Source organism: Lissotriton vulgaris, chromosome 9 (assembly GCF_964263255.1).
Source record: "Lissotriton vulgaris chromosome 9, aLisVul1.2, whole genome shotgun sequence".
Classification (NCBI taxonomy): Eukaryota; Metazoa; Chordata; class Amphibia; order Caudata; family Salamandridae; genus Lissotriton; species Lissotriton vulgaris.
Window position 1 is genome coordinate 273,405,749 of NC_141697.1, and position 16,423 is coordinate 273,422,171.

The 16,423-nt window shown below is 54.5% G+C and overlaps 1 protein-coding gene across 1 annotated transcript in view; it reads right to left on the reverse strand.

The window, feature by feature from the left end:
- The window catches only part of POMT2 (protein O-mannosyltransferase 2), a 475,144-nt gene that overhangs the window by 360,105 nt on the left and 98,616 nt on the right, over window positions 1–16,423 (reverse strand). Inside the window, exon 4 of the mRNA XM_086937548.1 lies at window positions 14,970–15,078. Coding sequence (XP_086793674.1) covers window positions 14,970–15,078 — 109 coding nt within the window. The remainder of the gene's footprint in view (window positions 1–14,969; window positions 15,079–16,423) is intronic.

The window sequence follows — 16,423 nt, forward strand, 5'->3', positions numbered from 1 at the left end:
GGCAGGCACAGATCCATTTAGGATCTGAGGCTACTCCTCCCAGTACTCTAAATGTAAATTTGACTATTCAGCCTAGCGCTGACCCACCCTGCCCCTTTGCAGCCACCCACCTCACCAGCCCCTGTCACTCCAGAGCCAGACATGCAATACAAATCAGGCAGGCAAAGAAAATAGCACACGGAAATGCCAACTTCTAAAAGTCTGTCTCTGGAGTGATTAAATAATCGTTGAAGCACATGGATTACAAAAATGGGACACACTTATTGGATTACTATGGATTTCTTGGGTTAGAATGTGAAAATATTGTTCAATTACGAGGAGCGTTTCCTCATTTCAGCAGTGCAGCAGCTGGGGACGCAAGTGTCGCCCTCTAGTTACATTCATTATAAGCTGTGTGGGGACGAGCACAGCGCTGTTTTGCACGCATTAATTTCTGTCACAGCAAAAACTGTAACATTGCTTAAAGGGAAGGTGTGCACTCGCAATCCCACTTCTGCTTAGCAAACTTCTACAAGTGGCATTTCTAAAATAGTGATCATAAATCTGAGCACACCATTATGCAGCATTTATTATCACTATACCAAACATATCAAACTTGACCACGCTGCTCCTTTCATATCAGGAATTACCAGTGAAAACACTTATCAGGGAATCCCCAATGCATTCCTATGAGAGGCCCTGGACTGGATCACCTCCTTCCTCTCCGACAGAACCCAAAGAGTCCGCCTCCCCCCGTTCCACTCCAGAATCACCAAGACGATCTGCGGTGTCCCGCAAGGATCATCCCTCAGCCCGACGCTCTTCAACATCTACATGGCCCCACCCGCACGCATCGCCAGACTCCACGACCTCAACATTATCTCTTACGCCGACGACACCCAGCTGATCCTCTCCCTCACCAACGAACCCCGCACTGCCAAAGCCATCCTCCACCGCGGCATGAAGGCGGTCGCCGACTGGATGGAAGAAAGCTGGCTCAAACTTAACGCGGACAAGACAGAGATCCTCATCCTCGGATCCAACCCCTCAGCCTGGGACGACTCCTGGTGGCCCACTTCCCTGGGCTCCGCCCCTACACCAACCAACCACGCACGCAACCTGGGAGTCATCCTCGACTCCATGACACCATGACCAACCAGATTAACGCAGTCTCCTCAACCTGCTTCTACACCCTCTGCATGCTCCGCAAGATCTACAGATGGATCCCTACCGACACACGAAAAACCGTCACACACGCCCTCATCAGCAGAAGGCTCAACTACGGCAACGCCCTCTACGCCGGAGCCCCAGGCAAACTCCTCAGCAGACTTCAAAGAATCCAGAACGCCTCTGTACGTCCGATCCTCGACGTCCCCCGCCGAGACCACATCACCCCCCCACCTGAGAAACCTGCACTGGCTCCCCATCGACAGAAGAATCACCTTCAAGCTCCTTACCCACGCACACAAGGCACTCCACAACACCGGCCCGGCATACCTCAACAACCGACTTTCATTCTACACACCCAACAGGAGACTCCGCTCCGCCGACCTCTCCCTGGCCGCCGTCCCACGCATCCACAGAACCACCTCCGGAGGCAGGTCCTTCTCCTACCGCGCCGCCAAGACATGGAACTCCCTCCCTCTCCACCTACAGCAGACAGAAGACCCTCAGACTTTCAGGAGACTACTCAAGACCTGGCTCTTCGACCACTAGCTGCAGCCCCCCTCCCCCCAGCGCCTTGGGACCCTCGCGGGTATGTAGCGCACTCTATAAATTGTTTGATTGATTGATCGAGAGCAGCCTCACAGAAGTGATAACCCCAAAATGGTCGTTTGTTACTACCAGGGCATGTCACACAATTATGGTACATGTCCTACCTTTTACCTACAATGCACCCTGTCCGTAGGGCTAGCTAGGACCTACCTTAGGGGTGACTGACTTGCAGTAAAGGGGGGGTGGGGGGGTCACAGACATGGCACCTAATGGCACCCACTTTAGGTGCCACGTCACAGCGGACATAAACAGCGCGCACAGGCCCTGCAATGGCAGAGATCTGAGACAGGTTTGAAAGGCTACTTCGGTGGGTGGCGCAATCAGAGCTGCAAGCCCACCAGTAGCATTTAATTTACTGTCCCTTGGTATGTGAGATACCACTTTACATGGGACTGACAGGTAAATTAAATACACCAAACAGGTGAAGACCAATTTTACCATGTTTACCACAGAGAGCACACGCACTTTACACTGGACAGCAGTGCTAAAGTGCCTAGAGTCCTAAAATCGCCAACACAACGGCAGAAAAAAAAGACTAGGAAGAAGGAAAAAAGTTCAGGTATGACCCTCCAAAAAGGGCCAAGTCAAACAGTAAGTCATCCTGATTTGTAACAACACAGGGATGAGCATGTGGAAGGAGACTTTAAAGACATATCTAGATATCTTGATTATTCACAAAGCATTGTTATAGAGAGTTATGATATCTATAATAGAAATAGAAAGCAATCTGCTGGAGAAAATGTGGAAGATTATCAGCACACCATGGGATAGTCAGCTTTCACTTGTGAGTAGAAGAACAAGAAGAGAACACAGAAGATTAGTCAATTAGAGGCACCTCTTCAGATGAACGTCAGGGAAGAATGCCGTCATACTAATCTTTCATATTTAGAGAAAAGCCTTGTCTGACATCATATGCGTGTGTAGTAGTCACCAGCCAGTATGGGAATGTAGGGGGGAAAAAATGAATTTGGGGCTAGTGAGGTTAATCAAGCTTGCAACATATCAAGACAATAAGAGTAGAAATGAGTATGCAACGGTTATAAATATAAAAGTAGGCTATATTTTGCTTCATCCGAAGGGTGTCCAACACCAGGCAAAATATATGACGATCTTGTTGCAGTAGGGTCATTTCTCACAAGTATGTAGTGTTTGTTTGAACAAAAAAGATGTTTTCTTTATTATGTAAAGAGGCGAAGAACTTCCCACAATGTTCAGTCTACAAACCCAAAAATCTTTGAAAAACAACCTATGTTTGCAGGGGATATAGCGTACGACCCTACAGCATTGTGGTGCAGGAGGGTCTTATTCTTCAGGGGGCCTATCATTATGTGTCAGATCAGGGCTTTCTAAACTTTTTAGAAACATGACCCAATTTTTAGAAAGACCCACCTAGCTTTAACCCCTTCGGCGCTTATGACGGAACCGTTCCGTCACACGCCTCGGGTGAGCTGTGCTAGTGACGGAACGGTTCCGTCACGGCCCGCTCGACGCGCCTGCGCGGTGCTGATTTCGCGCCTGCGCGGTGCGTTCTATTGAGCGGGCGCGTTCGTGGCGGAACCGTTCCGTCACTAGCACAACTCACCCGAGGCACGTGACGGAGCGGTTCCGTCACAAGCGCAGGTGAGCCGTGCGACCCCCCACCCCCTAGCACTGCAGCGGAATTGCCGCCGCAGTGAAGGGGTTAAAGGACATGAGGAGCCTGACTTTTTTACTGTAACTGAAGCATCGTATGTCATTGTACTGTCATGTACATTTGCCTTGAAATGACCTTTAAATCTGCACAGACCCACAGTTTTACTGATAAATGATAATGAGCAGAAATCGGGTTTCAGTGAATATTTATGATTTATGCATCACCAAGTAAATTGTATTGATTTGTTTTTATCTTATTAAAATCTTTGCTTCCATCATATTTCAGTATTACAAAAATATGTGCTTCATTTTTGCTTTCTTAACTGCTGAATGCGTACAGTTCACTTACAGGTATTTATATTTTGTTGTGTGTTACACAAAACACATCCTACAACCTTTGCTTTCAGACTCTCTGTACCCCAGCAAGATTGTCACATAATTAAGTTTATTTTTCTTTCTCGGACTACAAAGTAATAGGAGTTTAGAAAAAAAAAACAATCGCCATGTTAAAAAAAACATAAGGGGGGCGTGGCTGAGACAGCGATGTGAGCAGACGTGCCTCGATCGAGCTCCGTCGCCCCGCTGCTCTAACTAGCCTGTTTTAGCGTAGTCTCGGGGGGCATCCGCTCCTGGGGACCCCCTGTGCACCACCGACCCTGCTGGAGATCCTCCCTGGCGGAGAGCCGCAGTTGTGAGAAGCCCCGCGGTTGCAGCGCTCACCTCCGAGATCCCCGCGATCGGCCGCTGGCCGCCATCTTGCCGTGGGTCCACTGTAGAGACGTCTGGACTGGCTCCCGAGGAGGGGATCGGCACTGCGACCCGGGTGAGGCACCGGAGCCGGGCTGCCTCCAGCGGGACACACAGCGGCGGCCTGGACGCAGCGTCTAAGCGAGTCCCCGGCTTAGGCGGGAAAAGCAGGCCCAGACCCGAGGGGTCGCCGGCGGCCCCCTGCCCACGAGCCTTGGACACGGCTCCACCGCCCGTCGCTGGACCCACCCGGTGAGCTGCAGCGTGCCACCCCCTCCCCCCCCCTGCCGCTTCCCGGAGGGGCCCGGCGCTTGCGGGGCTCGACCGCTGATCTGCCCGCCATCTTCCTCCCCCGGTGGAGGACCAGCCCCCGCATCTAGACGGTCCCTGCCTGAGTGCTCCCTGCTGCCCTGGACACATAGGCAGCGGCCTGGGGAGCAGACCAGGCGCTGCGCGTCGACGAAGCCTGCACCTTGGTGGGCCCCAGCTCCACAGGACACGTCCCCTGGCCGCCCCCCTGCTACAGCCCAGCCCTGCCAGGCCTGGTGGGCTACAGACTGGGTGACCCTGTCGTGCACACACAGAGACCCCGGAGGCCTCTGCCATCTGATACCCCCTGGCACTGGGCCTCTTGCTGCTGGGACGCTGGGACGCCCGGGGGGGGCCTCCTGGACACTCCTCGGCTGCTGCGTTGGGGCCGTCTGGGCGCTGCGCTGGGGGTTGGCCCCGACCCAGGCGGGACCGGGAGACTGCGCCACACCACGAGTCATCGGAGGCCCTCCGTCGGTAGGCCCCAGGCCCTGCCTGCCGTGGACCACCTGCTGCCATCGCCTGCCTGACGCCCCCCCTGCCTACTCGCTACCTTGCCTCCCAGGCTGCGCCATCTACCCCCGCTCCAGCGGGCCCTTCACATCCTGGACTTCTCCTGCTTGAGTGTGTCCCGCGTTACACCAGTGGGCTGCTCCGGACCTGTGAGGGTTACGACGCACACCGCCATCTCCTGCATCGTGGTCTTGAGCCCCTAATCGTGGGACCCGGGCAGCAGGACCTCAGTGGCGCCAGCGCGGCCTCCCTCAGAGTATCCCCCACCTCGGACCAGGGACTGTGCGCGGCGACTGGCCCTACCCCCCACGGCCCTGTGACACCTTAAGTGGACCATGACCCGCGGCAAGGGGAACAAACCGGACCCCCCACCCACGACGACCAGGGGAGCATCAGTAGCTTCTATGTGGGGCAAGGCGGGCTCGCCATCATCCTCCGGGGGCCCCTCGTCATCATCAGGAGGGAAGCCCCCACCTCCAGCCGACTCTCCGCCGGTGACACAGGCCTTCATGTCCTCCTTCATGGCTGATCTAAAGACTGAGATTGGGTCCCTCAGGACGGAGGTCCATACCTGCGTCAAAGAAATGCGCAAGGAAGTCACCGACCTCGGCGATCGGGTCGACGGCCTGGAGAAAACGGTCGACTCCCGCACCGAAGACCTAGAGCAGATCTGGCAGAGAGTGGCGACCCTTGAAGAACAACATATCCAGCTCCAGATCAAGCAGGAGGACTTGGAAAACAGGGGACGCCGCAACAACCTCCGCATACGGGGTGTGCCACTTGGAGAAGAGGGGACTAATACCATGGCCTACGTGGCCCTGCTCCTGCAGGCGGTGTGGGGCGAGGAGGAAGCCCCCCCGCCGCGCCTCAACCGCGCACACCGAGTCTTTGGAGCGGGAGGAAAAGCGGGCCTCCTGCCCGACATCGTCACTAGACTCCACTACTTCACTGAGAAGGAGGCCATTTTGAAGGCGGCTAGAGACAACCCGGACCTGCGGTACGAAGGCCACAAGATCCAGATCTTCCAGGACTTAGCCCCCACCACACTCCATAGACGAAAGGTCTTCCGCCCGATCACAGAAAAGCTCCGGACCCTCACCATCTCTTATCAGTGGGGCCATCCTTTCGCTCTCATCTTCAGGTGGGAGGGCAAGCGCAGGGCGCTCAGGTCCTATCGAGAAGCGGCACAACTGCTAGGCATGCCGGAGTCCCCGGACCACAGCCCGACTCGCCCTCCCCGCTCGGAGAGGGCCCCCCTGCGCCCAGAATGGTCCACTGTGCGCAACCGTCGACGGTCCCCTCCGGTGGACGCACTCTCTGTCTCACAGACCAAGCAGGACATCATCGCACACATCCGCTCCCTTGAGGGCGACCGCGAGGAGCAGGCCTCCCAACTTCTCGCTTCTGGCTCTGAGGGTGGGGATCGCCCCTCGACTCCGGAAGGCCGCTGACCATTGCTGTTGTGACTCATGCTACACTGAGCGCACGCTCGCCCACTGGCCACTTGGATTTGTCTTCCTGCGCCATGGTGACCTGACCCTACTGTTCCTGGGGGAGGGGCTCCCCCCTCTCACTGGCGGGCCACATCCGTGGCCTTCCCCCCCCCCCCCGCGGGGGCCGGAAGGAATGGACGACACCCTTTGCCTCCTCCAGGCCATGCACCGTATCACCGAGCCACAGCGCCCCCTGGGCGCCTGACCAGGCAGTGTGGACCACACGGCCTGACACACCCCCGGACTACCTCGAGGCAGCGGGGTGGATGGGCTCCGAGACGACTTGATTTCATTACATTTAACCAGATCTCCGCTCCCTCCCTTTGTCCCGTAGGAAGTGACATTCCTGAGTTCGTCCAAACCCTCGGGTAGAGGATGTCTGGTACCTGGGACACTGTCCACTGGCCCTGTTGGCCTGTTTTGGTTCTGTTTCCCCTATACGCCTTTTCTCTTTTTTCTCTCTATTCTCTTCCTACTTCTCCTTTACCCATCCCCCTCTTACTGCTCTCTCCTCGCGCTTGCGGAGGGGTGGCATGGTGGGTCCTGCGGGGTTGGCACGCTGGAAACGTGATGACGCTGCCGCTGTCCTGTCTGCGGGGGGGTCTGCTAGGCTGGGTCTTGCGCGACTCCAATCCTCCTTAGTGCTATGACAGCGAACATCCCTACACCCTTGAAGGTCCTTTCCCTCAACGTCAAAGGGCTCAACTCTCCCAACAAGCGGAAGCAGATATGGCGCTACCTCCTACACCACTCCCCTGACATTATTCTCCTCCAGGAGACGCACCTTCTCAGGGGGGACATCAAACGCATGGCGCACCCTAGATACCCCACCCAGTTCTGGGCATCCTCTGACACCAAAACAGCGGGGGTGGCAATCCTCTGCAGGGCTGGCATTAGGCGGGGACCCGTGAAACCCTTTAAAAGCCCAGACGGGCGTTTCCTCCGAGCCACGGTACAGATAGGCTGTGCACAGTTCACTCTAGGATGTGTGTATGCGCCCAACCAGTCACAGGACAAGTACCTCCAGACACTTTTGCGGGATCAACTCCCATCGGGCGACGCTAATGTAATCCTGGGCGGAGACTTCAATCTTGTTTGGGACCCCGAGCTAGATCGTGCGGGTGCCCTCTTCAACGGCGCAGGAGCAATGTCCTCTGCCCTCAGAACGCAGCTTACAGACCTGGGGCTAGTGGACGTGTGGCGCTACCACAACCCGGGGACCCGAGACTACTCCTTCTACTCACACTCCCATCGGACATACTCCCGAATCGACTATCTCTTCACCTCCCTTGAACTGGCCCGAGATTCCTTAGCTGCTGCTATATCTGACATCTCCCTGTCGGACCACGCCCACGTGGAGCTTTTGCTCCAGGACCCCCTGGCTCGTGCCACTCGTGAACGCAGATGGGTGCTCCCGCCGAGGGTCCTTCGAGACCCGGATGACGTCGCCAGCATCCGTGACGCCATAGACTCGTATTTCGCCGTTAACGACACCCCCGACCTGCCCTTTCACACGGTCTGGGATGCATTCAAGGCCACCATTCGGGGCCACATCACCTCCCTGGCGGTGGCGCGGAGGAAGGAGGCGTTCAAGATGGAAACTGACCTGGCCAGCGAGATCAAGCTGGCGGAGGCCCGAGACCGGGACACCCCCACACGGGCGACAAAGAGAACACTCGCCAATCTCAGGGGGCAACTCCGCACCCTGCGCACCAACAAGGCTGAGCACTCCCTGCTAGCGCTCAAACAACGGTACTACGAGGGGGGGGACAAGGTTGGTCGCCTACTGGCCGGCAGGCTGCGGGCACGTGCCGCTAGGGCCCACATCGCGAATGTCAAGCGGCAGGATGGCACCTGCGCCACCTCTGAGAGGGCCAAACAGGCTGCGTTTGCCGATTACTACTCCTCTCTATATGCTGAGGAGCCCACCTCTGCGGAGGCACGGGAGGCCGTTCTCGCGGACTTCGAGGGATCCCCACTGTCCCCGGCGTGTGCAGCCACGCTAGAGGGCCCCCTGCAGGAGGAGGAAATATCGGAAGCTGTCAAAGACCTCCCCGTGGGGAAAACCCCGGGGCCGGACGGCCTGCCGTTGGCCTTCTATCGCCTATTTCTGACCCGGCTCCGCCCGCATCTGCTGCGGCTCTACAGCTCCTTTTCTGACACCACTGGCCCGTCCCCCGATATGGGCCTGGCGGAAATTGCCCTGATCCCCAAACCTGGGAAGGATCCCGACCTATGTGCCTCTTACCGCCCCATAGCCCTCCTTAACACCGATCTCAAGATCTACACTAAGATCCTGGCCTAACGACTGGACCCGCACATGCCGGGATTGGTGAACCCGGACCAGGTGGGATTTATACGGGACCGCCAGGGAGCCGACAATGTTCGCAGGTTGGCGCATTTAGTGGGGAAGGTGCACCATTGGAAAATCCCGGCCTGCCTCCTCTCGCTAGACGCTGAAAAGGCCTTCGACCGGGTTGACTGGGCCTTCCTGCGGGCGGTCCTTGCGAAGCTGGGTCTTGGCCCTAACATGATCTACAGGTGCATGGCCCCTTACCTTGGGCCGCAGGCTAGAATTCGGGTCAACGGCCAACTGACACCGCCGCTCTCGATTCACAGGGGCACGAGGCAGGGATGCCCGCTCTCGCCGCTCCTGTTCGCTCTAGCGGTTGAGCCGTTGGCGGAGCTGATTAGGCGCGCTCCTGACATCCATGGCAACCCCCACGGGGGGCGCACTAATAAAGTAGCGCTATTTGCGGACGACCTGATTCTTACTCTCACGAACCCCCGGGTCTCCCTCCCAGCGGTGCATAAAGTCCTCTCAATGTTCGAGCAGGCGTCCGGCCTTAAAATTAACCACACCAAGTCTTGGGCGCTTAACCTCACCATCCCCGAGGAGGAGGTCTCCGCCCTGAAGGGGGTCGCGCCCTACCGTTGGGCGGATGACCACATTAAATACCTGGGTCTGGACCTCACACCCCACCTTGACTCGTGGTCCTCGAAGAACTGGGCCTCTTGTCGTAAGGAAGTCTTGGCGGACCTGCGGAAATGGAAACCCCTGATGATTTCCTGGCTGGGGCGGCTCAACGCGGTCAAGATGTCGGTCCTCCCCCGCATTCTGTACGTTTTCCAGTGCCTCCCCACCCCGATCCCGATTCACTGCATCAGGAACCTCCAACGCGACCTCACGTCCTTCATATGGGGGGGCAAACAACCCCGGTTCTCGCAGAAAGTCCTCATGGAACCGAGAGACAGGGGCGGCCTCGCCTGCCCGAATCTTCTCCACTACTATTGGGCGGCACATCTCCGGTTCGTGATAGAATGGGGTGCACGCGAAAGCGACAAACACTGGTTCCACATGGACCGAGTGGTCACGGGGCGCACCATATGGGACCTGCCTTGGTTACCGCGTGTGGCACGCTCCAGAAGCGCATACATGGCGGTCCCCACGAGGACAGTTCTTGAAATATGGGACAGGGTGGCAGTGTCCAAAGGCCTCACCACGTTCCCCTCTCCACACACCCCCATTGCAGGTAACCCGCACTTTCCCCCTGCTGCCCAGACCCGAGCTTTCGAGAGCTGGATACAAGGAGACTGCAGGGTTGCAGGAGATCTCTTTCTTGGTGGGTCGCCTAAATCGTGGCTGGACTGCCGGGAAGAATTTAGCCTCCCTTTAACCGCCAGCTTACAGTATGTGCAGCTGCGCCACTGGGTCTCGGGAGACGACATGTATCAGGCTGCTACCAGGGCATATACTCCATTTGAGAAGCTGGCACGTTCCCTCGGGGGACTGAAACGGCTCATCTCCCAGATCTACAACATCCTCCAGCACCACCACCACTCCGCCCGCGCATCCCTACCAGAGACAGTGGCAATCGGCGACTGGCGCTGATATCACATCATCTCAATGGACTCGGCTCTGGAACGACATTCCCAAAATCTACCGCAGCATCCCACAGAGGGAAAACGCGTATAAGATGCTAACGCAATGGTACTACACCCCCCTAAGACTCAGCAAAATGTTCCCCACTTCCTCGCCACTGTGCTGGAGGTGTGGCACTGCGACTGGTGACTTCGTACACATCTGGTGGTCGTGCCCTGCCCTGGCTGTCTTTTGGAAGGAGGTCCTTAGTCACATTAAAAAGATGTTGGGGTTTCCCCTCCCTGAAGAGGTTTGCACACTCCTGTTGGGCATTCGGCCCCCCACACTTAGGGCCCTCACGCGCAGCGACTGGATCCTCACCCTTCACATGTTAGGCGCTGCCAAGCAACTCATTGCTCTGTACTGGAAGCGAGCTGAGGCACCGCCGATAGCATCCTGGTTCGTGCGCCTCTGGCAGGTCCTGACTATGGAGCTGCTCACGGCGCGGATACAATCGAGGGGGGTACGCTTCAAAGCAGTGTGGGAACCCCTCGTGCGTCACTTGTGCTCCATCACCTATGCCCGCCACATGCCCCCCAGGCTCCGCGCTCTGCAACTGTTTGAGGACGCCCTTATCCCTGCTGACCTGAGCAGACTAGGCTCTTAGGCACTTCCCCCAGCACTGGCTTGCGTCTCATATCTCTTATCGGCGACCGCAGACACGCCCCTCTGACCCCTCTCAGCCTCGCCACTGCTCACTCCTCTTCCGACTTTCTCTTCTTTCCTGCTTGCCACTCTGGCTTCCGCCCCCCTTCGGGGCAGTTTGGTCCCTGTTGGGCCTCTGAAAATGTGACACCATTGCTCTCCCTCACATACGCGCCTCCCCCACACAACGACACATTACCAGCATATGGCCGCCTCCTGCTGTATTCTCCCCTAAGCCGTGCGGCCGGCCCCCTCCGGGGGTTGTAGGCAGGGCGCTGTGTTAATGGTTTCACCTCCCCTGGCTAGCTACGCCTACTGGTATTTCTCTGCGCGGCCGGCCCCGACACGGGGTTGTAGGCTTATCACTGTGTTCACAATAAAAACAGATTTGAACAAAAAAAAAAAAAACATAAGCAGCAATTTGTCAGAAGATCTAGCCTGACATTTGGCCCGCCTTTAAAGTACAGCAAATGTGAAAAGATAAATAAAGAATTTAAAGGTATATTTATGTATTGCTCTAGTTTTCACAACCCACCAATGGGTCCAACCCACAGTTTGGGAAACATGGTTACACCACTGTTAACAGCAAACAGGTGGAGTTGCTGGCGGAATCAAGGTACATGAATACTGATATTTCACAATAATAAATAAGGAATTAAAATGTAAAATTTTGCAGTGCAAACCTGACCTATGGACCTACAATATTGTTTAGGTCGTGCCTGAGACAGCACACGTTCTATTGCTTGTAAGACATTTTTCTTACATCCAGTAGGTTTAGAGGCTACCCATTGCTTACTATTGGTTGGCTTCACTGTTGCTCATTTTCTTACTTTTTAAAAGTTGGTGAGTGCAGAATTCACTTCCTCTTCTTGTGTTTGTCCCTCCCCGGGGCATGGCCCAAGTACTTATGTCCTTCCTTGCTCCCTTAATCAGGCTTTTGTTTTCTTTTTGTCTAAGCATACAGCAGTCTTCCTCATGTATTTATCCTTTGTGTTGATTCGGCACCCCACGCCCTGCCTGCCACTTTGTTTAGCCCTCCATGTTACTTGCCTCACGATGTTGCTTGCTCACTCCCAGATCTTGCGTTGTTGCATGTCTCCTCCCACTGTCCATATTGTTGCTTGCCCCCATCCTTTGTCCATGTTCTGGCTTGCACCCTCCCATTGGCTGTGTTGTTGCTTGCCCCCTCCAGCTGTTCGAATTCTTGCTTCACCCCACCAACTGACTGTGTTGTTGCTCTCTATCCGACCCCCATCCCACTCCACCCATTATCTGTGTTGCTGCTCGCCCTCAAGCTCCACCCATGTTGTTGCTCTCCCTACCCCTTCACACTTCTCCCTCCATGTAGCCACCCTCCCCCAAACAGCAATAAACAAAAAAAAAGCAATATGACAGAGCAAGCGAATTATTTTCTCCCCATCTGTCCATACGCCCACCCTCATGTTGCCACCTGCCCAGCCATGCAATAAAAAAAGCACTGGCTGCATCTCAAGACTTTTCTTATTCTTTCAGCCACACAGCACAGCAGTCACGTTGCTGTGCAACATAGCTTAAAACATTGACAAAGCTAATAGCTATTGCGTACAAGACCTATTGGCTTTTCCAATGTTTTTTTTAAAGCCATTCTGCACTGCAGCGGTTTTGCTGTACAACATGGCTAAGCACTAACAAAACTAATAGCTCTCGTCTCGTAGATGAGAAATATTGGCTTCGCCAATGCTTATTTTATTGCCGTGAACGGGTTCTGTCCGGCAATATAATGTTACAAGGACAGGCTGCAAGGGAGTTGGCATTTTTGGCAGGGGCAGCAAATCGACCTATAAATGCAGGACATTGGATGCCGCCTGTAGGTTTAGAGTGTGTGCAAAGAATGTATTGGAAGAATGCAAGATATGGTAAGGGAGGTGATGGGTCAATTGAAAAGTTATTGTCATAAAATAGATTAAAAGTCACATTGGCCCGTTAAGCAAAAATCGGACCATGTAGCACTATAAACAGCAAAGCTAACTCCGACAGGAGAACATTTTGAAACACCGATGCCAAGAAAAGATTATGAAATTAATTGTATCCTTGCTGTGTCTTTCATCTGTGATTGACACAAAGAGGATAATAAGAGAGAGCATTGTGCCTGCATCTGCAAGTCAACAAAGAAACATATGGGTTCAATTTCACAATTGTTTTACTTATTTAAAAAAAAGGCCAATACACAGTATGTAAAAATCAAAATATGGGACACGGTCACCACTATCTAGGCGAGGTGCCTAGACTGATTCTGGACAACCCCGCAGAAGACGTTGGCCTTGAGATCTGCTAACTCGCAGTGCTACAAGCCCCCTAACCTTACCCGGGAGTGACTGGTTTCTAGCAACCACTGAACCAGGGGTGGCTCCTCCACTAGGGTGCAAGAGCGTCGCCCCAATGCCGCAGCACCTCAGAAGAACTGCTGATGCGTGGCTTTCGGCCGACGGATCGCCTTCAGCCCAGGGTTTCAGCGACAAAGAACTGACGCAGTGCCCTTCCGACATTGATGCCGGAGAATCAACCCCCCAAGTTGCCTTCAGGAACAGAGGTCTCGCACAAGCAACCGACGCATCATCTCCTCTGTGCAACTCATCACCCCAGAACGGCAAAGCTTTAACAGCCCTGCACCGCCTTAAGGAACCAATGCCACACATTACCTCTTTAGTTTAGCCGGAATGCTCTGTGCCAAGCTACCAGAGGGTGAGCACAGTCACATTTTTAGTGAGTACTACACTTACCCTGCCTAGGATTGTGGGTCCCTACTTGGACAGGGTGCATACCTCTGCCAACTAGAGACCCCATTCCTAACAATCCTCTACAAATCAATCTCCTGTTTGAATTACTTTTTATACAAAAGATAAAATCTATAAAATAAATAAAAGGAAAAAAACAAAGTAGTGTATTTTAATGCACTTCCGACTAGGCTTTCACTCAAAGCATACCATTTTTCATTGCAAAAAGCAGTGGGGCGTTGCTCTTCCGCCTTAGTTGAGGAGCAGCCACTGGCTCCAGGCACATAGAGACTCAACGGTATGGACTCAGACAGAGTGACATAGAGCGATAGGCATAAATAGAAGGGGCAGCAGGCTAACATACAGACAGTGCAGCATGCCGGGCAGAGAGACAGGGCGGCAGGCCTGTCAGAGACAGGGTGGCAGGCCCGGCAGAGAGACGGGGCGGCAGGCCAGGCAGAGAAACAGGGTGGCAGGCCCGGCAGAGAGACAGGGTGGCAGGCCCGGCAGAGAGACTGGGTGGCAGGCCCGGCAGAGAGACAGGGTGGCAGGCCAAGGAGAGACAAAGCAGAAAGCCCATCACTAGAGAGCTAACAGGCGGGCAGGTTCACAAAGACAAGCCGGCAAGACAACAAAGACAAGGCAGCAGGACCACAAAGACAAGGCGGCTGGACCACAAAGACAAGACTGCTGGACCACAATGACAAGGCGGCAGGACCACAACGACAGGCCGGCAGGACCACAAAGACAGGCCGATATGACCACAAAGACAGGCCAGCAGGGCCACAAAGACAGGCCAGCAGGGCCACAAAGACAGGCCAGCAGGGCCACAAGCAGGGCCACAAAGACAGGCCGGCAAGACCACAAAGACAGGCCAACAGGGCCACAAAGACAGGCCAGCAGGGCCACAAAGACAGGCCAGCAGGGCCACAAGCAGGGCCACAAAGACAGGCCGGCAAGACCACAAAGACAGGCCAGCAGGACCACAAAGACAGGCCAGCAGGGCCACAAAGACAGGCCAGCAGGGCCACAAAGACAGGCCGGCAAGACCACAAAGACAGGACAAGTCCACAAAGACAGGATGACAGGTCCACAAAGACAGGATCACAAAGACAGGACGGCAGTAAACACTAAGATGCCAGAGTGTGCAGAACAGCTGTGTCATTTTAAACATAATTATGTGGTGAATGAAAGACTTACCCAAAATTACGATGGCAGCAGTGAGAAGCGCAGCAGGGACAGACCCAGAAAGTTCAAGCACTGTAAGGTAAGCAAAAGGGGCAAGCCAAGACCCCAAAAAGGCACAGAACTGCAGAAAAGAAAGAAAACACAGGAAGAAAGTTGTATGACAGCAATATGAAAAACAAAAGTATGCTGATATTCACCTCAAACCTACAATCTCCAACACACAGGACCAAGTAAACAAGCTACATTCGCTAAAGTAAGGCGTATAAGAAATGGCATCAATGCATCCAACGAACAAGAACTGCTCTAGTTTCTTCTGAGAAGCCCACTATTAAAGCAGCACCATGGGAAATAGAAGGGTACATTCCTTACTCTTTGGGAGCAAATGTGGTTTTAGATACCAGGTATGTTTTTCTACATGTGACTAGTTTACATTTTAAAAAACGCTTACATAGGAAATATCAAAGGAGAGGGTTGTGAAACTACACTGTTCTCACATAAATTAAAGGAAACGTGTTTTATTCTTAATCAATTTACACAAAGTTTCTTTTTGCCGCTCATAGGAATCCTAAAAATCTCCCAGGTTCTGAATGGGCCAGTTCCCTTTGAAGGTCAAGGTAGGTAGGTTGTGAAACAGGCAACCACTGGATGAATGCCTTCATTTTTGTCGAATTGGATCTGTGGGTACCACACTTCTTTTTATTTGATTATTTGTACTTCCGAGGCAAGCTGCTAAGTGTCCGACAATTTAAAATGCTTAGGTGCGAGACCAGACAATGCAGCCTTCCAAGCACATACTATTGTTAAGTAAGGCTCACAATTTTCCATTTTTTGTAATAGTTCCGAGAGGTAAAAGGTGAAGTGTCTCAAGCACTCAGAAACAGCACAAATAACCATTGAGGCGGGGGGTGTGGCTACGGCGGCGAACATGGCGGACGCAGCCTAAGCGAGCTCCGTCCCGCCGATCAGTTATCCGGCGAGAATCCTGTGTCTCCCCGACCCTACGACACCCTAACCAGAGTTTTTGGCAATCGGAACCGGCTGCGGTGCCCCGACTGCAATTTGGAGGCTGAAGTCGACTGCTGGACGGAGGTCCAAGTCCCGAGGTGGTGCGGCCTGCTGCAACGTGGAAAGCCGGGACCTGGATTTTCGGGCCGCCGAGCGGAAGTGGGACGTGGCCGGCGTAGCAGTGGAGTGGTGGGCAGTCCGATACCTCCGGCGCCCAAGCCGCAGCAGCATGCTACACGACGCGGCGGGGGAGGGGCGCGGTGCCTGGCAGCACGGCTGACATACCCTAACCTCCGCTACAATTGAGGTGAGGAGGTGGCAGAGATCGCACAGGCCCCATTCGGCGGTCGAGTCGGACCGCGGGGACGCTGCGGGCCGGTGGATGCAGCGGGGCGCCTTTCCCCCCCCGACCCCTCCTGGAACTTGGCTGATTGCTTTGGCGCTGAATACCGTGGAGCTGG